We start from the raw sequence: 23435 nt of genomic DNA, 5'->3' as shown, positions 1-23435 counted from the left end.
CCTGTGACGCCAGTCCGGCAGTGGCGAGACACCGGAGGAGCAGGTTGTCCACAGCTCAGCGTCTCCATCGTTATGTTGTATGGAGTGTAGTGACTTAGGTTGGAGATGGTCTGACTGCAGCTTTGGTTACAAGTGCGCGTCCCGTTGATAACTTCTGTATTATTCGTAGTGATGCGAAAGTCATTAAACTGGCCACTGGGCTTAGCCCAGGACAAGACGATTTCTGCATTTGGATTGTCCGGACTTTCACATGTTACATTTCTCACTGGGCTTGCACCTGGAGTAGACATGTAAGAATTCACATTGATCAAATACAAAGGTTATCTAAGAATTTACAAGTTTCCCCGTTGGAATAGATATACACCTACAACGCCTGTTTATTACCCTTTTAAATAATACCTCCTTTGTTTTTCAACTCGAAAGAATGGAGTGGCCCGTTAACAAAACGTTTTATGGAATCAGCGGTGCAGTTGCAACGTTCAGTGCACAAGCACGCCGGCAGACAACTTCTTGCTTCCTACATTAACCTCTACAATATTCTTACTAAACCTGTAATCATTAAGACCAGTAAGAAAAGTAAACAATCGAGATGTTGTGTCGTGACCGTACCTGTGCAATTGGAAATCCACCTGGGAGCGCTCCGAGTTCCATCCCGAGTCTCGCAGATGACCGAAAAGTTATACCTACTGCCAGGCACCAGCTTTTCGATAGTATGCATTGTTTGCTCAGTCACGACAGTGCCATTGATTGGCCAATCTGCGCTTTGCCAGGTCAAATGATAAAGATAACTTTCTTTGTATTCATCTGGTTGAAGCCATGTGACTGTGATGTCATCCTCCTCCGCAAAAGTGTTGAGAAACTTCACGTGAAAGGGTTCTAAAAGAATTGGAGCGGTCTAAGAGTTAACACAGAGGAACAGGCACGTCTGTGTAAAGAGAAAAAAGATGCTTACTTGTGGTGACTAAAAAGGCTTGAATCACTTCACTCCTAAAACCCAAAAGCCCAACGGTTGCTATGGAAATGTTGTAGGGCGTCCCAGACTGCAGGGGTTCAAAAGTATGACTTGTGTTGGCGGTATCAATATATTCGCTTCCCTCAGGTGGCGCGCTCGTTAGCTGGTAGTAGAACGATGATGTGTTATCCATCAGGGGAGCTTCTGTCCACCTCGCTTCTATTGAGTTTGCTGTCTTTGTGAGGATCTCAATTGGCCCGGGTGGGTTTGGAACTTTGGGGGTGGATAAATACAGTGTGTTAACGTCAACAAGCAACGTTACGTTACGTTACGTTACGTTACGTTACATAGGCTAATGCGAATCTCAAGAAGACGAATGACCGGTCATTGGGTAAAATGAGCTCAAATTGAAATAAAACAAAAATAAAAGGACACAAATAAAGTTGCAATATTATGAGGGGAAAAAAGTCATAATATAATGAGAGTAAAGATACAGGTTGCGACTTACAATCACAAACATATGCTTGCGTTACGTTGAGGACGTTTAGAATCTAAAGTTTCGCAAACTAAAGTCAATGTTTTGACACATGGTCATCAGTGAGAACAGTTTGTGTTTATGCAATTGTTTGTGTCTGTTCCCGAGAAAAAGAACACAGAAATCGCTTCTTTTGTTGAGATTGTGTGATTGTCAATGGCAAGTGTTCTAAACCCTTATTTAATGAAATGACTCAAACAATAGGTGCCAATAGGTCACTGCCGACACAATTCTTGTAATGGATGTCTTGTGCAGTGTGCGGGTGTACTTCATGTGGCTGGTGAGTGAAAATTACATGAATGAATTTGTACTTACAGGTCGCATTAGTAACATATTCAGATGAGGCAGTGAATGGTCCACTACGGGACGTCACCTTGGCGCTGTACAGCCTTCCGGCAGACAGCCCCTTGAAAAGCACGGAGTTGTCGGTCGACTTTACTGGCTGTGTTTGAGCCGGAGAAGAGCTGTTGAGGTGAACACTATACGACTCTACGTTCCCGGCCGGTCTTAGCCAGGACACCAGGACTGACACATTTGAGCCTTGACTGGAGATGCCGAGTTGCACTGCCTCAGGCACTGATAACATATGAGAAGAAAACACTTACTTACGTTCACGAAATGAAGGGGAAAAAGTACAACTGGCCAATTAAAGTCTTACTTGTGTACTGAGAGATGCACCGTGCTTCCCCTTCGATGCCATCTGGCGCTTGGACAAAAACACAGAAAGTGCACTGTGTCCCAGGATTGAGATCTACGATCACTGCAAGTTCCTCCGCCACAGTTTTGTTTTGGGAGCCACAGCCAGTTGTCTCAACCCTGTAGGTATACTCCGACTTGTGTCGCAGCGCTTCCATCCAAACCAGGCGTATTGCAGTTGAGTTTAAAGTGTGCGCCTCCAGTATACTAATCTCATACGGTCCTAGAAAACACAGGCAGAATGTTCTCTTTGGATTTAGACGAGGGAGGCTGACCTAGAAGCAGCAATTAAGAATTTCCCAAGAATATTTTTCAGCAATGTGGGAATCGTGCCCCAGGTAGTGGCATGACACGCACACAAAACAAAACATTTTCTCCGGGTACTCCGGTTTCCTCCCACATCCCAAAAATATGCACGGCAGGTTGACTGAAGCCTCTAAATTGCCCACAGGTGTGAATGTGAGTGCGAATGGTTGTTTCGTACGTTCCGTACCTCACACCAAGAATCATCAGGCGACTTGCACATTTATCTTTGCTTCATGCTGTTCTGCTCGTTTTCTTTTTGTTCAACCAATACATTTAATGTCTAATTTAATTTGCTTTGATCTCAATGAGTACAGATAGAATCTTTTTTTTTTTTTGTCGAATTTAATTAGACTCCGTAAGATGTAGAAATGTATCCATCTATCTATCCGGAAACCTAATTGACACTGTTTCTCGGTACCAAATTGTCACAAGAGGAGGCCCATGCAGTACATACGTGTAAAGAAGGACACGATCTGAGGAGCTGACCGAGTGCCATCTTCTGCTTGTGTGAAGACGGTGAAAGTGTAGTTGCTGCCAGAGAGAAGGCCAGTGATATTGGCGTACAAGGTTCTGAAGACCTCCTCAGATGGTGGAAACAATCCATTGGTGACAAGCACCACATAGAAGTAAGTGGGCTTCTTTTCTTCTTGCTCCCACACCAACATCACGGAATTGGTGGTAATTTCTGCTGCTTCCAGCCTGGTCACCGAATGTGGTCCTGTGAAAAATGTAATGGGGAGGGGGGCAACAAAATAATCAGTTATGACTCTTATGAGTTGACAGTTAGCCTCCCTCGCTAATTTCACTTACTTGTATAAATTTGTGCTGTTACCGCTGTGCTTTTATAGCCCATCACGCCAATCGTTGCAACAGAAATAGAGTTCAGGGTTCCAGAATCAAGATGATTCCAAAGAAACCAGTTGTTTTGGGTTGTGGAGAAGGCATTGACACTGAAGTTGTATTGGTTACCATCCATATCATCTGGGACGTTCCAGGTGAAATTAATGGAGCTGACATTGTTCCACTCCACTCGTATGGGTCCAGGAGGGTTTGGAACTGATCATGAAAAAAACAACAACGCTTATATTAGTTACTATTAGAAAGGAGAGTAAAAATCCTTTTCAAACCATGATGAGTTAACTCACAGGTTGCATTGCACAAAGTTGAATTGTCACTCTCTAAATGTCCACTTTTGCTTATCACCGCCACACAGTAAAGCATCCCTGGCTTCAGGTCTGTAAAGAATGTGCTAAGAGTGGAGTTCCAGTCCTTCTCCGAACTTTCCGATTCTGAGCCCTTGTTCAACAGGATAGTGAAGGAATCCACCCGCCCCACCGGAGCGCTCCAGGACACAGACATATTCGTCGTTGTCCCTATGGCCCTGATGTCGGAAACTACCTCGGGCCCTGGGAAAAGAAGACATCTATCATATTTCCTTATATAGTGGCAGGGAAGCATACTGTATATTTACGTAAATGCCAAGAGTACCGGGTAACTATCGGGATAAGGGCTTATTTGTTTATTAGGTGCGGGGGCCTCTATTTGTACAAACATACATTTTAATATATTTTAAATGTTCACCACTTTTCCACTAATTGTGTAAATACTTGGTGCAATTTTATGTTCCAATTAACCTCCCACTCATGTCTTTGGAATGCGGAATGCGGGAAGGAGTCGGACTACCCTGAGAAATTGAATGCAAGAATATGCAAATTAGAAGCTCTCCATTATGAGGCGGGCACGCTAAACGTTACTTGCTGCTGGACTACCTTCCTAACTATCTGTTTGGAGACATAAACAAAAAAAATGATAGTTGCTAGCGACCAGTCAAAACATGATGATCACTTGCACAATATAATGAGATCCAATGCAAGAGCTGTATCTCATTAGGCTAAGTTTTAATTGCTACCTGACTGCCGGAGAGGAATTAAGAAAGTCATTTATAGGCAAGATCTTTGATAGTTTGATATCATTATACTGTGCAAGTGGTCACGTTGTTGCTGTTCAGTGTATATTAGTCTAAATTTTGTCACAGGATAACGTCCTATGTGGACGACTGGTTAGAGCGTCCGCCTCGCAGTTCTGAGGACCGGGGTTCAATCCCCGGCCCCGCCTGTGTGGAGTTTCCGTGTTCTCCCCCGTGCCTGCGTGGCTTTTCTCCGGGCACTCCGGTTTCCCCAAAACATGCACGGTAGGTTAATTGAAGACTCTAAATTGCCCGTTGGTGTGAACGTGAGTGCGAATGGTTGCTTGTTTAAATGTGCCCTGCGATTGGCTGGCAACCAGTTCAGGGTGTACCCCGCCTCCTGCCCCATGATAACTGGGATAGTCTCTAGCACGCCCGCGACCCTTGTGAGGAGAAGCGGCTCAGAGAATGGATGGATGGATGGATGGATGGATGGACGTCCTATGTGGAATAAATCGAACAACTCGCCATTTGTTTTTCTCGCCCCTTGAAGAGAGGCTCGCTGTCTTGTTAGCCAACATAAGGTTGTTTTGTTTTTTCCAATCCTTCATTCTAATTCTTCTGTTAATGTCCTATTCACAATAAATTGGCGGCGGCATCTGTTAGACCCAAGGCCTAACCCTATTATTAAAAAAAACAAAAAAAACATAAATGAGTGAGCCGTACTTGTGTATTGCGATGTTTGTTGCGATGTAGACTTCAGCACCGCTACTACTGTGAACACATCAAAATTGTAAAGAGTTCCAGGGATCAGATTGAAGACAGTGTACATTTCTGTTTTAGTTGTCGCATTGTGAACCACTGCGTCGTCCTGGAATGCAGTTAGCAGATAGATGTAGGTGTCCTTGTAGTCACTTGATCTGTCCCATAGCAACTGGATGGCTGTTGTGTTAAAATCCTGAACTCTGAGATCAGTCACAGCTTTGGGCACTACAACAAACAGAGATGAAGATTTTGTCAGAATCCTCGTAAGGAAACTATTTTTGTCGTCATCAATATGACCATGCAGGACGTGGCTAGGGGCAAAGTCAAGATTAGAAACTATTCACGTATCAGCAGATTTCAAATAGCATGTCTTACTTGTATAAGTGAATGTCTGCTCTTCTGTGGATTGACTTTCTGCTGTTGCTAATGTGCTGACACTAACGTTGTACTTAGTTCCCGGTTCCAGGTCATGTACGTCAGTGTTGTTATCACTGACTGTTTGTGCGTCCACAAGTATTCCTGTGCGGTTGTAGGTTTGAACCAAGTACTTGTAATATGTTCGCGCTCCGTGCGGTCTCGACCATGCCACTTTTATTGAGGTTGTATTGAAAGGACTGGACACCAGGTTGAACACAGGGTTGGGCACTAGGGAGAAGAAAACATCATGGATTGTTCAACTAAAGAGGCTGACACAACTATGGAAGGTGGGACCAATCAATACATACGAGAAAGAGGTGGTAGTGTGTTCTAGATGTCCCCCCCCAAGCTTTTAAGCAATGGATGAAGAGAATTCGATGGATGCTGCCATAACAGCATACCAGCAATTTTGGAGCTTTATAGTTCTAAATGGCCTCCAATATGCAACAAAGACCGATCAAGAAAAGTTAGCAATATTCGGCTTTTAGGTGACATTTAAGGATGAACCTAAAATGCACTATGACCTTTACATCTTTTCAACGCATCAGTGCGTTTTACACAAGGTGGACCTGAACGGCAAAATTCACGTGTTTGCTCCATTAATCTAACAATACGTTTCCAAATACTTTTGCTTCTATGCCTTTCTGTGACTCTTCCAGTCTCTCCGTATCTCTGTTGCAACTCTGGCGCGCCAAGCTCAGTGGCCACGTCCCACTGAGAGCATCCTGTTGGTGAGGTACTATTGAATTGAATTGTTAGGTGTTGTCTTGGTCTGTGTTGAAATATCAATTCCAATAGAACCAGGGAATGTATTGTTCCATTCATGGAACAGACACTTGTGAATTTTGCAGACCAGCAAAAAGTATTCAAACATGAAACAACTGGACATGTGCATTCAAGTGTCAAGAGAAAGTCCAATTAAGTTGACATGTAAAGTTTACAGTGCACTTTGGGTTCATCCTGACATTTCACCTGAAAGCTTATTATCCCTTACTTTTTTTGTAAGTTGTGTACTGTATAGTGTGGACTAACCTGCATGGACAAATAGATGCATTTTTAATTGTAGATCATCTAAAGCCTCGACAGACATATGCTTTACTGCTAAAGCCAACTGACAAAGGTAGAATGCTTACATTCTAATCCTAATAATTGTTGTCCTAACAAATAGCAATATAGCAAGCTGAGGACAGAAAGCTAAAGATTTGACATCAGGCATTTAAATGAGAATTGCTGAAATGCAAATATGCTAGCAGTTGTTATGCGAACATACAGCAAGAGGTTAAGACAGATCTTTGCGGAGTACTCACAGGTGTATGCTGATGTATGGACAGCAGAGCTCGTCAGATTTTGGGGTCCGACTGTGTCCGCAGTTACATTGTACAATGTTCCAGAAGAGAGCGCTGACAGCACCGTGCTGTTATTGGTGGTGTTAGCAGTTTGCATTGTACCACCTGGTTGTTGGTAGGCGATGCGGTAACTGATAAGAGGAGCGCCCTCCATCTTGGTGGGAGTCTCCCATCGAAGGTGAAGTGAAGCATTTGTCCTTCGGCTGATGTTAAGGGAACCGGGTGGTGTAGGAACTGATAGTTGGAAACAACACCACCAACAACAACAAAACAACATTGTTTCAGATGTCCACATATTTAGAGCTTTTCATGCTGCAACTATAAACACTCATTCTGATCACGATCAGTATGAAATCATTCAAAAAACTTAATGAACTTACAGGTAGCGAATGAGATCTGGTTTGATGTGTCGCTTAGGTGTCCAGCGAAAGCAGTGACTGTGATGAGATAAACTCTACCGGGATACAAACCACTAAAATTGGCTGTGGTTACTGTTGTGTTTTTGCTGCAGGAATACAACAGATTTGTATTTGAGATATTCACCACATAGAAATCAGCTCTCCCTTGGAGTAAGGTCCAGTCAATGTTCATGTTGTCAGTTCCTGGTGTAACCGTTATATTTTCAGGCCTCTCAGGTCCTGGAAAATAAGAAAGCAGAGTGTTAGGCTAAGTTAGGCAACACTGTACTATAAATTAAACATGACGCCCTCTTGGAGTACCGTAATTTCTCGTGTATAATGCGCATTTCCCCCCCAAAAAATTGTCAAAAGTCAATACTGCGCATTATACATAGGTATAGGGGCAAATGCGGGGGGGGGGGGGGGGGGGGGGGGGAACCTTCACATTTTATAAATTATGCCGCCATCTAGTGGTTATGAAAAAGCTGTTCACTTTAATTCCAAACTGCCACCGCCATCTAATGGTTATAAAAAAAAAAAGTGTAGCCTACACTTTCATTGCAATATGACAGGGGTGCGTATGACTGCATATATGTACAGTTGTGCTCATAAGTTCACATACCCTGGCAGGATTTGTGAAATATTGTTTTTTCTTTTTTTTTCTTTTAAATACGACTGAACAACAAACATCATTAATTTCTTTATGGTTATGTTTTGTTTAATGATAATGCTTTTCTGAAATGCGTGATAGTTTAATTTGAATCCCATTAAAATGAAATGTAATCCGTTTCGCCTGGTCCTTCATGTTTTCTTTAAAGAATTGTACCCATCTTACAAATTCTGCCCGGGTAATCAAACATATGAGCACAACTGTGTGTTTTCTAATTTACTCAATAAAAGTAGGGCTGTGAATTTCAAAATAAGAGCAAGTAGATTAAAAAAAGGATTACATGTTCAAATAAAGTGCTGAACTTCAGAGTAATTCTTTGAAAAAAAAACCCAACAAAATACAGCTAATACTTCATGTTTTGATAATATGGGTAGAAGCAAAATCATGCATTGTAAAAATGCATTATACATAGGTAGAAGGGTTTTCCAGAATATTGAGGTCAACTTTGCATTATAAACGAGAAATTACAGTATATTGTGGGTGGAGAATGAATCATAGCATCTATCTATCTATCTATCTATCTATCTATCTAGCTGTCTGACTGTCTAGCTTTAATAGAAGAATACCAGCAATTTTGCCATGCCGGCTGATGAATAACGACGTGTGAAAAATCTTACTTGTGAATGTGGCAAATGTGTAGCCTTCTCCCTCCGTTTGGTTGTCTCCAGCAATGCAAACAATTGCGACAGTGTATGATGTACCAGAGACCAAGTCTGATAGCACAGCGAAGCCGTCATTTGTGTATTGGGTGAACTTCCTTCCTCTGTTGATCCACTTCACCTGGTACATAAAGACCTCACCATCAGGCGGGGTCCATGTCAAAGACATTGTGGAGGTGTTTGTAGAAGCGGAGGGTTCTCGAATGATACCTGGTTCTACACACGAAGAAGAGAGATATTCAATAAGAAATAGCAAGTAGCCAAATAAGTCTTCTCTAGCAGGTGTGTTCATTAGACTCCTAGTACCTACTCAAGGCTCATTCATGCTTCTTGCGTGTACAAAAAAACGTAAATATAAACTGCCCTGATGCTTCCGTGTGTGTGCATTGAACTTTCAGCAAATGAATCTACATGTTTTTTCTTTGGCTACAAACACGGCGATGGCAGACAAAGTAATAGAAGAAGATATTTTCAACAACCATATACTTCCAACTTTCTGGGGAACACTTCAAGGACTTTATGTTAACAGCTAACAAATAAGCTACTGTGCTGCCGTTTTGTCAGTTATCTATGATTTTGTAAACCACAGTCAAAGATGTACTTACTTGTATACTGAGACACAGATGCAGTATCGCCTTCAGTCACTCTATCATCCGCCAGTGTAGTCACGCTTATATCGTACAAGGTCCCAGCAGACAAGCCAGTAATGTTTTTGGACGTTGTAGTCACATTCTCTTTTTGGGGGACTTTTCCATCAGTCCATTGTACCACGTAGAACGAGTAGTTTCCTTCTGGTTTGGTCCAGCTCACCGTTATGGAAGATGTTGTGAAATTGTTGACAACAAGATTGGTGGCTTTCTCAGGCTCTGAGCAAAAGAGGAGATGGGTTATTTTGGGCTGTCATCGGGAACCGTCAGGTTAGCAATGTTGAGCATGTCCTTACAAGAATTTACTGGGTCTTTTGTGGGAAGTCATGCTATAATTCATAGGGGGAGGGGAACGTGTTGTACATAACAATTTGTGCTATTTAACAAACAAAACAAAAAAAGGATAGAGAAAGAGAAAGCCCAGCAAAAGTTCATGTGATGTAAATAGTGTTGCTCCTTTTGTCCAGCATTAATAAGCTGGTTACCAACAGCTTATAATGCTAGTGTTGTATTTGTAGGTTATGCTTTAATGTTTAGCCTTACATTTGTTGTCAATTTCAATGGATGATGACGGTTAGGTTTAGTTAACAGTTAATATTAGATTGAGATTTGTGCAGTGTATCAGCGACACGATGCTTTTTCCTTTCCTCATTCATTATTAAAATGAACGAACTGTATGATGAATAATAATGTTAAAACATTACCTGTACAGTTGATGGTGACAGATTGGACTCTGGAACAAAATATCCCAAATATAATTGGAACATTTTGTTGAGATCCGATTTATACAAGTATATTCTTTCATTATGCTATACTGTATATTGCTATATCAGTAACCTAATAGCGTAATTGCGTTGGGTCATTTGTGAAGATTTCCCCCCCAAAAAAGAAATAACACAATGAATTCAACAACCAAGAAAAGTCCATGAGTTGCCTCGATTCAATTACCACGACCCGGATGATTGAGAATCGACACCGACATAATGAAAAAAAATGATCATCATCATTTTGCAAGCACGTTGGTATTTTGTATTGATATTGTGACAGTAAATTCAAAATGATTTGGGGAATTATGCTATTAGGATAACACTATATTCATATTTTGCAATCATATATTAGTAGTTGAATTCATTCAACTATTCATCCATTTTCTGCCACTCATCCTGTTCAGGGGCACGTGTGATCTGGAGGTTATAGTCCGACACTCACAGGGCATATTGCTCACATTTTCATCCCACTAGCAAATGGTCTGTGATGTAGCTCTTTCCTGCTTTCAATGTAACTCACTCATTGTGACCTGTTGACAGCAGCTTGAACAGTTGAGGGAGACTTGATCAGCGGCTCCAGAGGTCGACCCAGTGAGTGTACCATTTGCGGGGACGTTCCCAAGGGACGAAATGCAACTTGGAGGTGTTGTTGTTGTTGTTGTTTTTGTTTCATTGCTGTCACACGGCTTATCTGCGAGAGAGGAATGACAAACATACGAAGAACAGAAAATGAAGATCCCAAAGTACTTTTTCCCATTTGAATTCACACTACACAACACTAACAATTCTGAATCCAAATCTATATTTTCAGAGGAATATACTGTACTCCTAGAAATGAATGTGTTTACGCACCGTGACAGTATGCATGGGAGCCCTGCAAGGAAACAAGGGAAAACACCTTTTAGCAATGACTTTGAATCATCAAAAAGAAAAGCAAGGCTGATCAACCATGTGTGGCAAAAGTCCATGACAAGACGCAAAATTATTTTACAAATGCTCCCCCCCCCCCCCCCCCCCCGGTATAAAAATAACACAGATCTTGAAAGACCAAAAACACGAGAGCACTGTCAATGCAAACGTTCCAGAACAAGATGTGTGTCATATTGATTTGACAGAATTCCAGAGTATTACAGCCCCAACCGCGCTCACTGGAACATTCAGAAGCTTCCATATGCGCCTGTAACCAATGCCGACATTTTTTGGTTTTGCAACAATTAGTTTGCGATGGTCTTGAGACAGCTCTCCGCTCTTACCCCTCATGAGATGCGTCTTGACTCCCGCCTTGGCAACGAGACCTTTTTGTAGGCCATCGATTAGGACTGAACCAGCTGACACTCATTTGCACTGACAAGGGGCTGGATTGCTGTTTGATTATGGATAGATTTTAGGTGTTGTCTTGGCTTTCCATTCTTCACGTGTTCAATACTTTTTCCCTGTGTCATTTCACATTTTTACACACAACTCATTTGTTCCACTTTCTTTGTATGTATGGATCATTTGTGTTGTTCCCAACGTATGGTGACATTTCAAGGCCAATAGAACCTTTGGGAGTATATTTAGTGAGAAAAATGGTGACGCGTTAAATACTTATTTCAGCCGCCGTGTGTGTGAGGTATAAGTAGGTTATTTGTGACTAACAAATAATGCCCGACAACTCCAGCATACATGCATGCAATTGTTTTATGTGCAACCTCCTCACTAGAGTTTTTGTGAAATATCAAACTTAGCACTTGGCCTACTTGAAACGAAACTAACTAAAGTTCCTCAATCGTGGACTTTCAATTTTTGCAGGTGATCTGTTTAAGCCTTTGGGAAGTTTGGTGCTGTGTTTGCAAAGTAAAAACCCGATTTCTATGGAATTCATGAAGTTTTAATGGTCATTGATAATATTACATGTCATCTATTTTGAAACGGACACTGAGACCGAAGTTTGTTAATATATGTATGTGGAAAAAAAGTGTCTTTGTAACTGATTAAACTTGAAAAAAACAACAAGGAAGTAGATCCCGAAATGTGTTGATTTCAGTGCATTGGAATTTGATTGCAACCGGTTCACCTAACATGCGCCTCATTGGTCAATAAATAGCCTCATTCTTACAAACAGGCACGGACATGACTTGAAGTGCATACACTGTCCTTACTATATGTACTTTAGCGCTGCATGCAAATGACTGATTAGCCGGAATCCCTCAGATGTTTCCTTTCAATTTGTCTATCACGAGACCACACATTTAAACATGCCTCACTTCTCCAAAAACCCAGGAAAGTCCCATTTGGTAACTAAATATTAACTTTGTCTAACAGAGAGCCAACTGAGCAACACAACGGCTGAACCAGTTATGAACGAGCACCTGATATATATTGTTACATATATATATATATGACATATATATCACACCTGAGTGTGCAGCTCAAACATTTATGGAATATTCTGCACTTCCATAAATCTTTCATTTTCGATGATCATAGAATGATCTGTTTAGAAAGCAAATGTAACGAATGACGTTATACAAACTGCTTCCAAACTCTTTAAAATCAAACCTTACTGTCCATTAAAATATTTCTATGAGTATAGTGTTCTAAATGTCTGTTACAGCTGAGAAGTTAAATAGCTCAAATATAAATGAAATATTTGCTTCTTCCTATTCCTGAGAAGGAGCACCTCAAAAAGTAATTGACCTTGATTTGAAAAAAGGTCAATCGCTATAACTTTAGCTGAATTGTCTTCAAAGAGAGTCCCAGTTCCAAGGTTTATCTAACGAATGCAGCACGGCCCCCCACCTCTCCCCAGAGAGCGGACTTTGCATTAGTTTCCTTTTTTTCTTCACAATGCTGACCGTGGCCTTCATCCCAAACCCTCTGGGCCGCTATATGACAGCGCCACCTCAGCTGTCCAAGGTTGCCGAGTTGGTCGAGGCAGTGGTGGCAGGCGCTGACTTTGTGTATGAGCAAGGCATACACTCGTAAGTACATGTGGAACCCCTAAGGCCGAACGCAATCTGTTCTGCGTTTGACGCTACTGCCGAAAGAACAAAAGATAGTCGTGAAAGATGCATCACAATACTTTTACAATGATGTTGTTTTTATGGAAACATTCATGTTCGACTATCTCCGAGCAATCGGACTTCTGGAAGTGTGCTTTGTATACTTGAATTGTGTGCCAAAGTTTCAAATATTTTCTTCGGCCTAAATAAACAAAACAACGTTTCAAGTCATTACGCCTCGGAAATGACTGAGACAAGATGGAAGCCCCAGGGGGGAAATAATGTCCTCGAAAAAGTTATGTTTAAATGCTGAAATGATTTTTGATTGGTCAAACATGTCTTAGCTGGGCCTGAGTCCTCAGTCTTTGCCCTTTGACTAAGTCTGGGGAAGAGGAGGAGGAGGAAGTGGCCGCACTGACGACTATATAAACATTACATCAACCCCAAAGGCAGCCGGCTGGCCTGCCGCTCTGGGACCCATTCGGCCCATCTTTGCTGCGTGCCTCCAGATAACACCCCACTTCCTTCCTCTGGAACAAGACTTGGACCTCAGCACAATCAAGACATCACCTTCAACGCTGTCACCCAAGGGCGGGCCTTGTTGACATCAGCTTCTTACACTCGGATTACTTGAAAGAAAAACATCGTGAAAAAAAAATATACTGCTAGACATTGCGTGACCTGGCTGTACATGGCTGCATGTCTGCTTAACATGCTGTGGAAAAGGATTTCTCTGCTATTGGTATTGATAGGGTACCAAATCTAATGTGGCATTTTGTATTGCTGGGTTTAAATCCCAGCCCCGCCTGTGTGGCGTTTTTTGGATGTTCTCCCCGTGCCTGCGTGGGTTTTCCCTGGGTACTCCGGATTCCTCCCACATCCTAAAACATGCATGCTATATTTAATCGAATACACTACAAAGACAAGATATTTAACTTGATTGTTTTGAAACTCTACTATGCAAAGGAAAAGCCATTTATCAACAACACCCAGAAACGCCGAGAAGAAAACGCTTCTCTGGGCCCGAGCTCATCTAAGATGGACGGATGCAAAGTGGAAAAGTGTTCTGTGGTCCGATGAGTCCACATCTCAAATTGTTTTTGGAAATTGTGGACGTCGTGTCCTCCGGGCCAAAGAGGAAAAGAACCATCCGGGCTGTTCTGGACGCAAAGTTCAAAAGCCAGCATCTGTGATGGTATGGGGCTGTGTTAGTGCCAACGGCATGGGTAACTTACACATCTGTGAAGGCACCATTAATGCTGAAAGGTACATACAGATTTTGGAGAAACATATGCTGCCATCCAAGCAACGTCTTTTTCATGGACGCCCGTGCTTATTTCAGCAAGACAATGCCAAACCACATTCTGCACGTGTTACAACAGCGTGGCTTCGTCGTAAAAGAGACTGGCCTGCCGGCAGTCCAGACCTGTCTCCCATTGAAAACGTGTGGCGCATTATGAAGCGTAAAATACGACAACGGAGACCCCGGACTGTTGAACAGCTGAAGCTGTACATCGAGCAAGAATGGGAAAGAATTCCACCTACAAAGCTTCAACAATTAGTGTCCTCAGTTCCCAAAACCAAATTATTGAATATTGTTAAAAGAAAAGGTGGTGTAACACAGCGGTAAACATGAGCCTGTCCCGGCTTTTTTGGAACGGGTTGCAGCCATCAAATTCCAAGTTAATGATTATTTGCTAAAAACAATCAAGTTTATCACTTTGAACATGAAATATCTTGTCTTTGTCGTGTATTCAATTAAATATAAGTCGAACATGATTTGCAAATCATTGTATTCTGTTTAACACAACGTTGGAATTGGGGTTGTATATATGTAAATATGTATATATACGCAGGGCATGTGAACGATCTTTAAGCACTTGCAGCTTCTAGTCCAGCAGGCGTTTCATTTGTGTGCCTGTTTAAAGATTGATTGACAAGCTTTCACATCACAGAGTGGGACAATGTGCACATTTATCACTGCAGCAAATGTCACATTTCACTAATTCATTTTTAAAGGTCAGAGTCAGTCTTTGTATATACAGTTCATTGGCTCAGAAGTTTCTCCTGAGAAACATGTCCATTGTTTCTGCGCTAACATGACTTCCTGTACCCACCCAGAGACCCCAGATAACAGATCAAGATAAATATTTTGCTGTACTTCAAACCTCAGTCTCATTAAGGTCAGATACAAGAAGAAAAAGAACCACGAGACTTTGGAGAACACATTTCAATGATGTTCAAGCCAGTGTTTCTATTTCCTACATGCACCACTGGTATGTGGGGAATGAACAAAAATTATATTTCCCATTAGCTATATTGGCCTCTCCTTTGAAAATTGCCTACATTTATAAATTCCGACAGTATGTGTGACTTACTCAAAACTTTGATGTTCATTTCATTTTCAGGCTTGTGAAACTTTCTTTTGACTTTCTTGAGAAAATTGAACAGAATGGGCAGTTCTCCCTTATGATTGGCCACTTGATCCATCTGGACCGATATCTGTGCTATGTGTTGCGATTCAGATGCTCAATGTGTGTTCGCACTTCTGTGAGAGCAGCATAGTGACGCTGTGTGTGCGTGCGTGCGTGCGTGTGTCCAGGTATCCTCCTCCCACAGCACAGCCCTGACTCCTCCGTCACCGTGTAGCTTAAAGGACCTGGAAATATGGGATGTCCTGTCCTACCGTACACAGTGAGCTTCAAGAAAACGTCCTACATCACATAGGGGACCAACATGCATACAAGCATACATGCATACACACTGAACATAGATTGGGTTAACTTTCAAAACCAAATTTCGATTTACGATTGTACGGTACCGCCGTACAATGTTTTTATGTTCCAAATGACTCACAATTGACTTGTTTGTGCCGGGGCGTGAGAATACATCGTTGCACGACACAAGAAGCCGGCCTAAATTACCGCCGTACTTTGTCATTTCAGAATTGGAGGACAATTAGGTGCCAAGAGTTTTGAAAAATTGACCATTTATTTCATTTTTTTTTTTTTACTCATTGATGTCTGAAGCTCGCTGTAATTCCGGGACCGTGGAGTTTTCCTGAGACAAGTGAATGCCGTAGAAATCCAAAATATATCATATCACGCTTTGAAATGTGACAAACGTGAAATGAACTTCCCAAACGGATACGGAAGTAAATCATCGTGAGCGAGACATGAGCACCGCTGACGTGTGCACCGCTCGTCTAACACGCTGTTTTTTGGGGTTTTTTGGTAATAAATCCAATAAAGGTGATTTAATCAAAATACCGTGCTTATGACTAAACACCTGCTTAGAGGTCCATCATAGAAAAGCAAATGAGCCCGCCGTTCTTTATCCTTAAACATATTGTACGACTGACATAGATCAAAGAAAAACAAATGAATCCAAATCTAACTCGCTATTGCGCCATTCTGATCACTACAGCCCCTTTGGAAGAAACTGAGCCGCCAGCAGCATGTCTGAAGCGAAAAAAACAATATTTTTCAGCAATTAATTTGATATCAAATGTCGACGTTTGGCCCTCGGCGCAATATGGCAAGGCCGTTGGGCATTCGGTGAGTGCGCATCCACACCGGCAACGCAAGTCAGCCGCACTGTGCCATCGCCGGGCACTGAAGTGAATCAAAAGGTGCAATACGATGTTTCCCCTTTAAGAGGCGCTAGTCTTACGACAGTCCTGATTTGGCAGAGAAAGTTACTCCGCCCACACGGCGTAGCTGGCATGTGGGTGCGTGAATGTCAGGTTTGACTTGACCAGAGAATGCGCGCAAGCCAGAAAAGGCAAATGGCTGCGCGACCTTTCTGACTTACACGGGCCAATGTTGCACCTGTAAGCAATGCCATCGTTATGTCTTGAGACAGCACTTTGCTCTTCCCCATCATGAGATGAGTCTTGACTCCCGCCTTGGCAACGAGACCTTTTTGTAGGCCCTCAATTAGGACTGCGCCAGCTGATATTCATTCGCACTGACAAGGGGCTGGATTGCTGTTTGATTATGGATCGATTTTAGGTGTTGTCTTGGCTTTCCATGCTTTTTTGCACCCCCCCCCCCCCCCCTTCTTTATGTGTTCAATACTTTTGCCCTGTATCATTTCCCCTTTTTTACACACAACTTAATTTCGGAGCATATTTGTTCTACTTTCTTGGTATGTCTGGATTACTTGGGTGGTTCCCAACATCTGGTGAAATGTTCAGGTCAATAGCACCTTTGGAAGTATATTTAGCCAGAAAAGTGGTGACGTGTTAAATACTTGTATATGTGTGTGTGTGTGTGTGTGTATCCATCCATCCATCCATTTTCATGTATATTTTCATATATTCCCCAAAATAATAAGAAATAAATACATCAAACAAATTATTTAAGCTGGCTTGCGAATATTTTAGGAGGTCTTCAGCCAAGATTTGAAGCCCGAATCTCAAATCTCAAACCTCCTACATCCTACTCTTAGGCAGAGCTCCATTTTTTGGCAGTAAGACGTATTACGTCCGGGCATTGAATTGTGACTGAGCAGACAAGGAATGAAACGAGGAATAAATTGGGACCTGACTGGCTCGTTTTGGCCGCGACCTGCTGGGAGGTCACTGATAAAATGATCTGCTATCTGCTGACAATAAGGCCTTTGAGGCGCAGGGAGGAGCCTGTGTCTCATTTACATGCACTGGGGGAACTGTGACTCTTTGTAATTCATCTTTTACATGCGCAGCCTCAAGTAGCCCCCCTGGTTAGAGGCGACTATGTGAATTTCAAACTGGACCGTCCTCGTGCAGTCTCAAGTGAACTTTGCGAGTGGGTGGAGGCTGTGGCATTCCACAGAAAAAAAACACTTGATTTGTGACTTGTGTACATACTCCACACCATTATGTGACACATTTTCCTCATTGACATACATTTGAACCAATTGGATGTCTCTATTCTAGTCCTCATTCAGTCATCAGCTGTAAGCGAAGGAAAAGTAGCAAGAAGAAGATGAGGGAAGGTTGCTCGCGACTGACATACGGAATAGTGTCAGTCACACACTGTTTGTAGTCACTCCAGGCCGCTTCTTGTGAAATTTACTAAGCGTCCCATTTCCTTGTTCCAAGATGTTTCCCACTGATAGCAGCGTCACCGGCTTTTCATTTCTCATACAGCGACTGGGCCCGACAGAGAGAGAGAATGTAACCATATAAAGGCATGGCCAATCTCTCCATACCATGATAAACTCATGCAAAGTCTCGTACTTCGCCTCGGTCATTTGCGGGCGAGGCTCACGTGGGTTCGAACGTGCCGCTGTCCCATTTCGTGTCGATTTTGGATGATATTTCTGGAACGTTCTCCGTGTTGTTTATCATTAGTTTATGAGTAGTATATATGCCGGTTGTCGTAGCAATCTATCATATGTTTTAGTACGTTTGCATCCCAATGAAGGGAGGACCAAATTTCCCACCTGGAATGAGAAGGCCAGATGTCCTGCTAAACCTGTTTGGATGAAAGAATCTCTCTGACCTCTCAGAGGCTCAAAGGCCTGGTAACTAATTGATCAGATGAAGGGACACAAGGAAGCATTGTGCTTATTTTCAGTCCTGGTCTGAGCTAACCACAAGAGTTCAACTGAACAGGAAGAAGTCATGACATAATGAATTTTTCCAAACATGAACAAAACATTTGTTTTTTGGGTTTTTTTTTTTTTGCACCATTAAACGCTGAATCCATTTTCGAATGGATCCTCAGAACTGTGAGGCGGATGTGCTAACCGAGTCGTTCTGTACCTCCTGAACACTGGCGATAACTTACATGATAATCACCTTCACAATGAGTTTCTCCGCCAAAGACATGACGACACGACCAGCGAGGCTGGCCAAAGTTCCAGAGCCACTTTCAATCGGCCAGACTCCAAAATCTATCATCAACGTTGGCCCTAAAGCGTAGAGGGCGGGATGAGGGCTGGCTCACTTGAATGAGACGGCGCCGCCCTCTCAAATGGCATGATTTCAGCAAGACAAGAAATCGGGTGTGTGAAGTGTGTGCCAATACTTTATCCTTGGGCTATTTTGAGGAAATCCCGTCACAGATGGGGTATTCGGTCAACTGGGAATTGTTTTAAATGGGAAAAGAAAAAAAGTTTCCTTTAAGTAAGACTCATAATCCAAATAACGGCATAGGCGGCATATAAAACTCCACAGTTGCACAGTAAATTGCTCCGGCGTAGAAAGATTGCATCCACGAGTACCAACACAATGAATCTCTCTGGCCGTTTGCTCGCGTGTGTGTGTGTGTGTGAGGGGGGATTTGGTTAAATTAGCCAGACGCTGGGCTCTGCTTCCACCAGTGGAAGCCAGCAGCCAGACGCAGAAAACCAGGTTGTACTCACCCGGCTGGCTATTGTGGTGGCGGGTTGCACACTGCGTGGGACAGAGCCACCCACCCCTCAAACAAGCTCATTTCGTCATGGCAACAAATAGCCTGGAGCAAAAATGTCTACAATTCTTCATATTTTGATAAGAGCGTGTCGCTAACACTATATGAAGACACATGGTGAACTGTTTGCAATCGTGAAAGATAAAAGTCCAAGTATGTCTCCTTTAAAGGGACACCAGAGTTAAGCGGACTCTTCTTGTTTGTCTTTGAGACATGAAGAAACACAATGCGACGAGAATCAGTATGCAAACCACCCAAAAATGAGGAAGTTTAAAATTTCCCCTTTTTCAGGCTGAACTTCCTTTCTTGCCCATATATATATATATATATATATATATATAGCTAATAATGACTCTTTTTTTTTTATGACCTCATCGAGCGCAATACAATGTCCCTCATACCACACTATGTATCGTGAGAAGAAAATAGCCAGTGTCTTGAAAATATTCGATGCATATGAACACAACTCGTGATTTAAGCGGTTGTCAATGAAAGCGTTTCGACCAGTGTTCATATCTTTTAAAGACAAACGTGTCACTTGTGCTTTGCAGAAGAACATATGCAATCAAATGTGTTGTCTCTCACTTGAATGTTACACAAAGGCCCAACAAAATGAGACATTTTGTTGGCATACTGCGAACGTTCCCTTCCTCCGTTGCAAGTGCTGCACTACAAAAATAAAAGAGCACTTCTGCATTTGCTGAGTGCACACAACTGCGGTTGTTTCATCGGTGGGAACGCGTGGCCCGAAACGAGCACAAAAACTGCACAGGATGTCATACTGATTTGTGCAACGACCGTGGCCACCGGGTGCTTTCCGATGTAAGACTATGACACAATGGGCACTTGTCAGTGTTGTCACTGCTTTGTGGTGCATATGTAAAATCATTCCAACAAGAGATAGCGGCGCACGGGCTGCGACCGGGAACATTTAGAACTTCACGTCGCTAAACGGCTTAGCTGCATCAAATAATAATCACTTGCGGCAGCGAAGAGTTGACGCGGACGCCGAGCGCTCTCTCATTCCAATCGTGACCCCTCTGTATTGGCCGCACACGTCCGCATGCCATTCTCAAGCCCTCTCCCCCTTTTTCCCCTCCAGAAAGACCAGCGCAGCGAGGACAGGTGGGCCAGTCCACACACACGCAATTACGTAATCCTAACTTCACTGGGATGCATCCTTAACGCTGTCTGCTGTATAACTCGTATCAATAGATTCATTCCGGATTTCATAGCCACAAACCCAATACAAATGTGTATGTTTCTACCCGAACACACTCACAGGACACCTCTTTAGGCGCACCTGCAGTGGCAGGTTCATTTAACAATGTGTTTATCATTGTGGCCGTGGTTTAGTGTAAATCCGAACTGCATCATGGTGAGAGATGTTTCTAGTACTATAAATATATATATATATATATATATATATACATATATATATACACAACCCCAATTCCAATGAAGTTGGGACGTTGTGTTAAACATAAATAAAAGCAGAATACAATAATTTGCAAATCATGTTCAACCTATATTTCATTGAATACAAAAGATATTTAATGTTCAAGCTGATAAACTTGATTGTTTCTAGCAAATAATCATTACCTTAGAATTTGATGGCTGCAACACGTTCCAAAAAAGATGGGACAGGCGGCAAAAAAGGCTGAGAAAGTTGAGGAATGCTCATCAAACACCTGTTGGGAACATCGCGCAGGTGAACAGGCTCATTGGGAACAGGTGGGTGCCGTGATTGGGTAGAAAAGGAGCTTCCCTGAATTGCTCAGTCAGTCACAAGCAATGATGGGGCAAGGTTCACCTCTTTGTGAACAAGTATGTGAGAAAATAGTCCAACAGTTTAACGACAATGTTCCTCAACGTACAATTGCAAGGAATTGAGGGATTTCATCATCTACGGTCCATAATATCTTCAAAAGGTTCAGAGAATCTGGAGAAATCACTGCATGTAAGCGGCAAGGCCGAAAACCGACATTGAATGCCCGTGACCTTCGATCCCTCGGGCGGGACTGCATCAAAAAGCGACATCAATGTGTAAAGGATATCACCGCATGGGCTCTGGAACACTTCAGAAAACCAATGTCAGGTAAATACAGTTCGGCGCTACATCCGGAAGGGCAACTTAAAACTCTAATATGCAAAGGAAAAGCCATTTATCAACAACAACACTTCTCTGGGCCCGAGCTCATCGAAGATAAACCGATGCGAAGTGGAAAAGTGTTCCGTGGTCCGACGAGTCCACATTTCAAATTGTTTTTGTAAATTGTGGACGTCGTGTCCTCCGGGCCAAAGAGGAAAAGAACCATCCGGACTGTTATGGATTCAAAGTTCAAAAGTCAGCATCTGTGATGGTATGGGCCTGTGTTAGTGCCAACGGCATGGGTAACTTACACATCTATGAATGCTGAAAGGTACATACAGGTTTTGGAGAAACATACGCTGCCATCCAAGCAACGTCTTTTTCATGGGAAAAGGGAAAGAATTCCACCTCCCAAGCTTCAACAATGAGTGTCCTCAGTTCCCAAATGTTTATTGGATGTTGTTAAAAGAAAAGGTGATGTAACACAGTGGTAAACATGAGCCTGTCCCAGCTTTTTTGGAACGTGTTACAGCCATACAATTCTAATTGAATGATGATTTGCTAAAAACAATAAAGTTGATCAGTTTGAACATTAAATAACTTGTCTTTGTAATGTATTCAATTAAATATAGGTGGAAGACGATTTGCAAATCATTGTATTCTGTTTTTAATTTATGGTTAACGCAACGTCCAACTTCATTGGAATTGGGGTTGTATATACAGTAGAATGAAGTACTAATATAGTTATATTACATTTCTAGAGAGATTTTAAATGAAATGATTATATGTAGCTATAGTATAACCCTTCATTTACAATATATTGATGTTATTACCTTCACTTATTGTGTGTTTGTAACATCACTTCTCATCTCAACGTGGACCAAGAATGTCTCTCTATTTCAATTTGGGTACAAATGTTTTACTCGATTAAATATCCTGTAAAGATAACACGATTATTGAAATAATCATTAGAATATGGATGAAATAATATCATTGGAGTATACTGTACTAATCTCTGTTAACCCTCCTGTTGAATTGTACAAAAAAAAAATGCTGCTCTATATTTTTGATTTCATTTTAAATACACGATACAAATTCCAATTCTTAAATACAATTTTTGAACTGTGAGTTTTCATTTGTATTTTTTTTTTTTCCAATGTTTAACTGTTGGTGCAGGTGGAGCTCATAGTTTATTCTCGACTTGGCTCAAGCGCACAAAAGCAGCCAGCGGCGTCTCGTGGCGCCGCACTCCTCCGCAAACTGCGCACCGGACGCAGACGCTGCGCGACAGGTGCGCTCGCGAGCGCCGCTGGTTTTCCGTCGAAGACGCGCGCAAGGAGCCACGCTTACCTTGATGAGCACGCTGGGCGGAAGAAAAATCCACAGCGAAGCGATCAAGCGCAGCGGGGACGTTTTCATGATGACCGCTAAAAAAAAAAAATAATGTTAAAAATAAACTGTTTCTACCCACTTGGCATGCCCCAAATGTCTTTCTTCTTCTTCTTCTTCTTCTTCTTCTTCCACCGTCAAAGTGACACGACACGAGAAAGGCAGAGTGCGATGGAGAAACCTTGTTCCTCTCTGGGAACAGGGAGGAGCGCGTCATTCGGTGAAAGTTTCACAAAGTAGTTTACACTCCTCCTCCTCCTCCTCCTCCTCCTCCTCATCATCATCATCATCACCGAGGGCAAATTGGTCAGGCAGAATTGAAGGAGTCGTCCCACATTCCGACCATAACTTGGCCACAATGGCCGAAGGAATGCATCGTCCCCTCGAAAGGCCGCCGAACACGCCAATATTTGCTCCCTTCGACTTTGCGGTGGACACACGGGATTGAGTTCGACTGTACAGACTGAAGGAGGGATGCACATGTGACTTTTGCATGCAGAGGAAA

At 42.4% G+C, this 23435-nt stretch overlaps 1 protein-coding gene across 3 annotated transcripts in view; it reads right to left on the bottom strand.

Annotated features, from left to right (window-relative positions):
* The window catches only part of ptprja (protein tyrosine phosphatase receptor type Ja), a 31278-nt gene extending 8160 nt beyond the window's left edge, over nucleotides 1–23118 (bottom strand). Inside the window, exons 1-17 of one of the 3 annotated variants that reach the window (XR_009788443.1) lie at nucleotides 22892–23118; nucleotides 10917–10938; nucleotides 10585–10755; nucleotides 9256–9516; nucleotides 8609–8866; nucleotides 7304–7561; nucleotides 6885–7157; nucleotides 5536–5805; nucleotides 5122–5385; nucleotides 3635–3895; nucleotides 3300–3545; nucleotides 2944–3207; nucleotides 2146–2406; nucleotides 1803–2063; nucleotides 953–1225; nucleotides 610–876; nucleotides 2–277 (exon numbers count right to left, since the gene is read on the bottom strand). Coding sequence is in view for 2 of the 3 variants with exons in the window: in XM_061772633.1 (XP_061628617.1) it covers nucleotides 2–277; nucleotides 610–876; nucleotides 953–1225; nucleotides 1803–2063; nucleotides 2146–2406; nucleotides 2944–3207; nucleotides 3300–3545; nucleotides 3635–3895; nucleotides 5122–5385; nucleotides 5536–5805; nucleotides 6885–7157; nucleotides 7304–7561; nucleotides 8609–8866; nucleotides 9256–9516; nucleotides 10585–10755; nucleotides 10917–10938; nucleotides 22892–22960 (3955 nt within the window). In the remaining variant the exon portion in view is untranslated. The remainder of the gene's footprint in view (nucleotide 1; nucleotides 278–609; nucleotides 877–952; nucleotides 1226–1802; nucleotides 2064–2145; nucleotides 2407–2943; nucleotides 3208–3299; nucleotides 3546–3634; nucleotides 3896–5121; nucleotides 5386–5535; nucleotides 5806–6884; nucleotides 7158–7303; nucleotides 7562–8608; nucleotides 8867–9255; nucleotides 9517–10584; nucleotides 10756–10916; nucleotides 10939–22891) is intronic. The other 2 variants (XM_061772633.1, XM_061772632.1) reach the window with 2 other exon arrangements.
* Between the last annotated feature and the right edge of the window lie 317 nt (nucleotides 23119–23435).

Source organism: Phyllopteryx taeniolatus, chromosome 5, assembly GCF_024500385.1.
Source record: "Phyllopteryx taeniolatus isolate TA_2022b chromosome 5, UOR_Ptae_1.2, whole genome shotgun sequence".
Classification (NCBI taxonomy): Eukaryota; Metazoa; Chordata; class Actinopteri; order Syngnathiformes; family Syngnathidae; genus Phyllopteryx; species Phyllopteryx taeniolatus.
The sequence above is the reverse complement of the archived record's forward strand: the minus strand, read 5'-3'. Positions and strand labels throughout refer to the sequence as shown.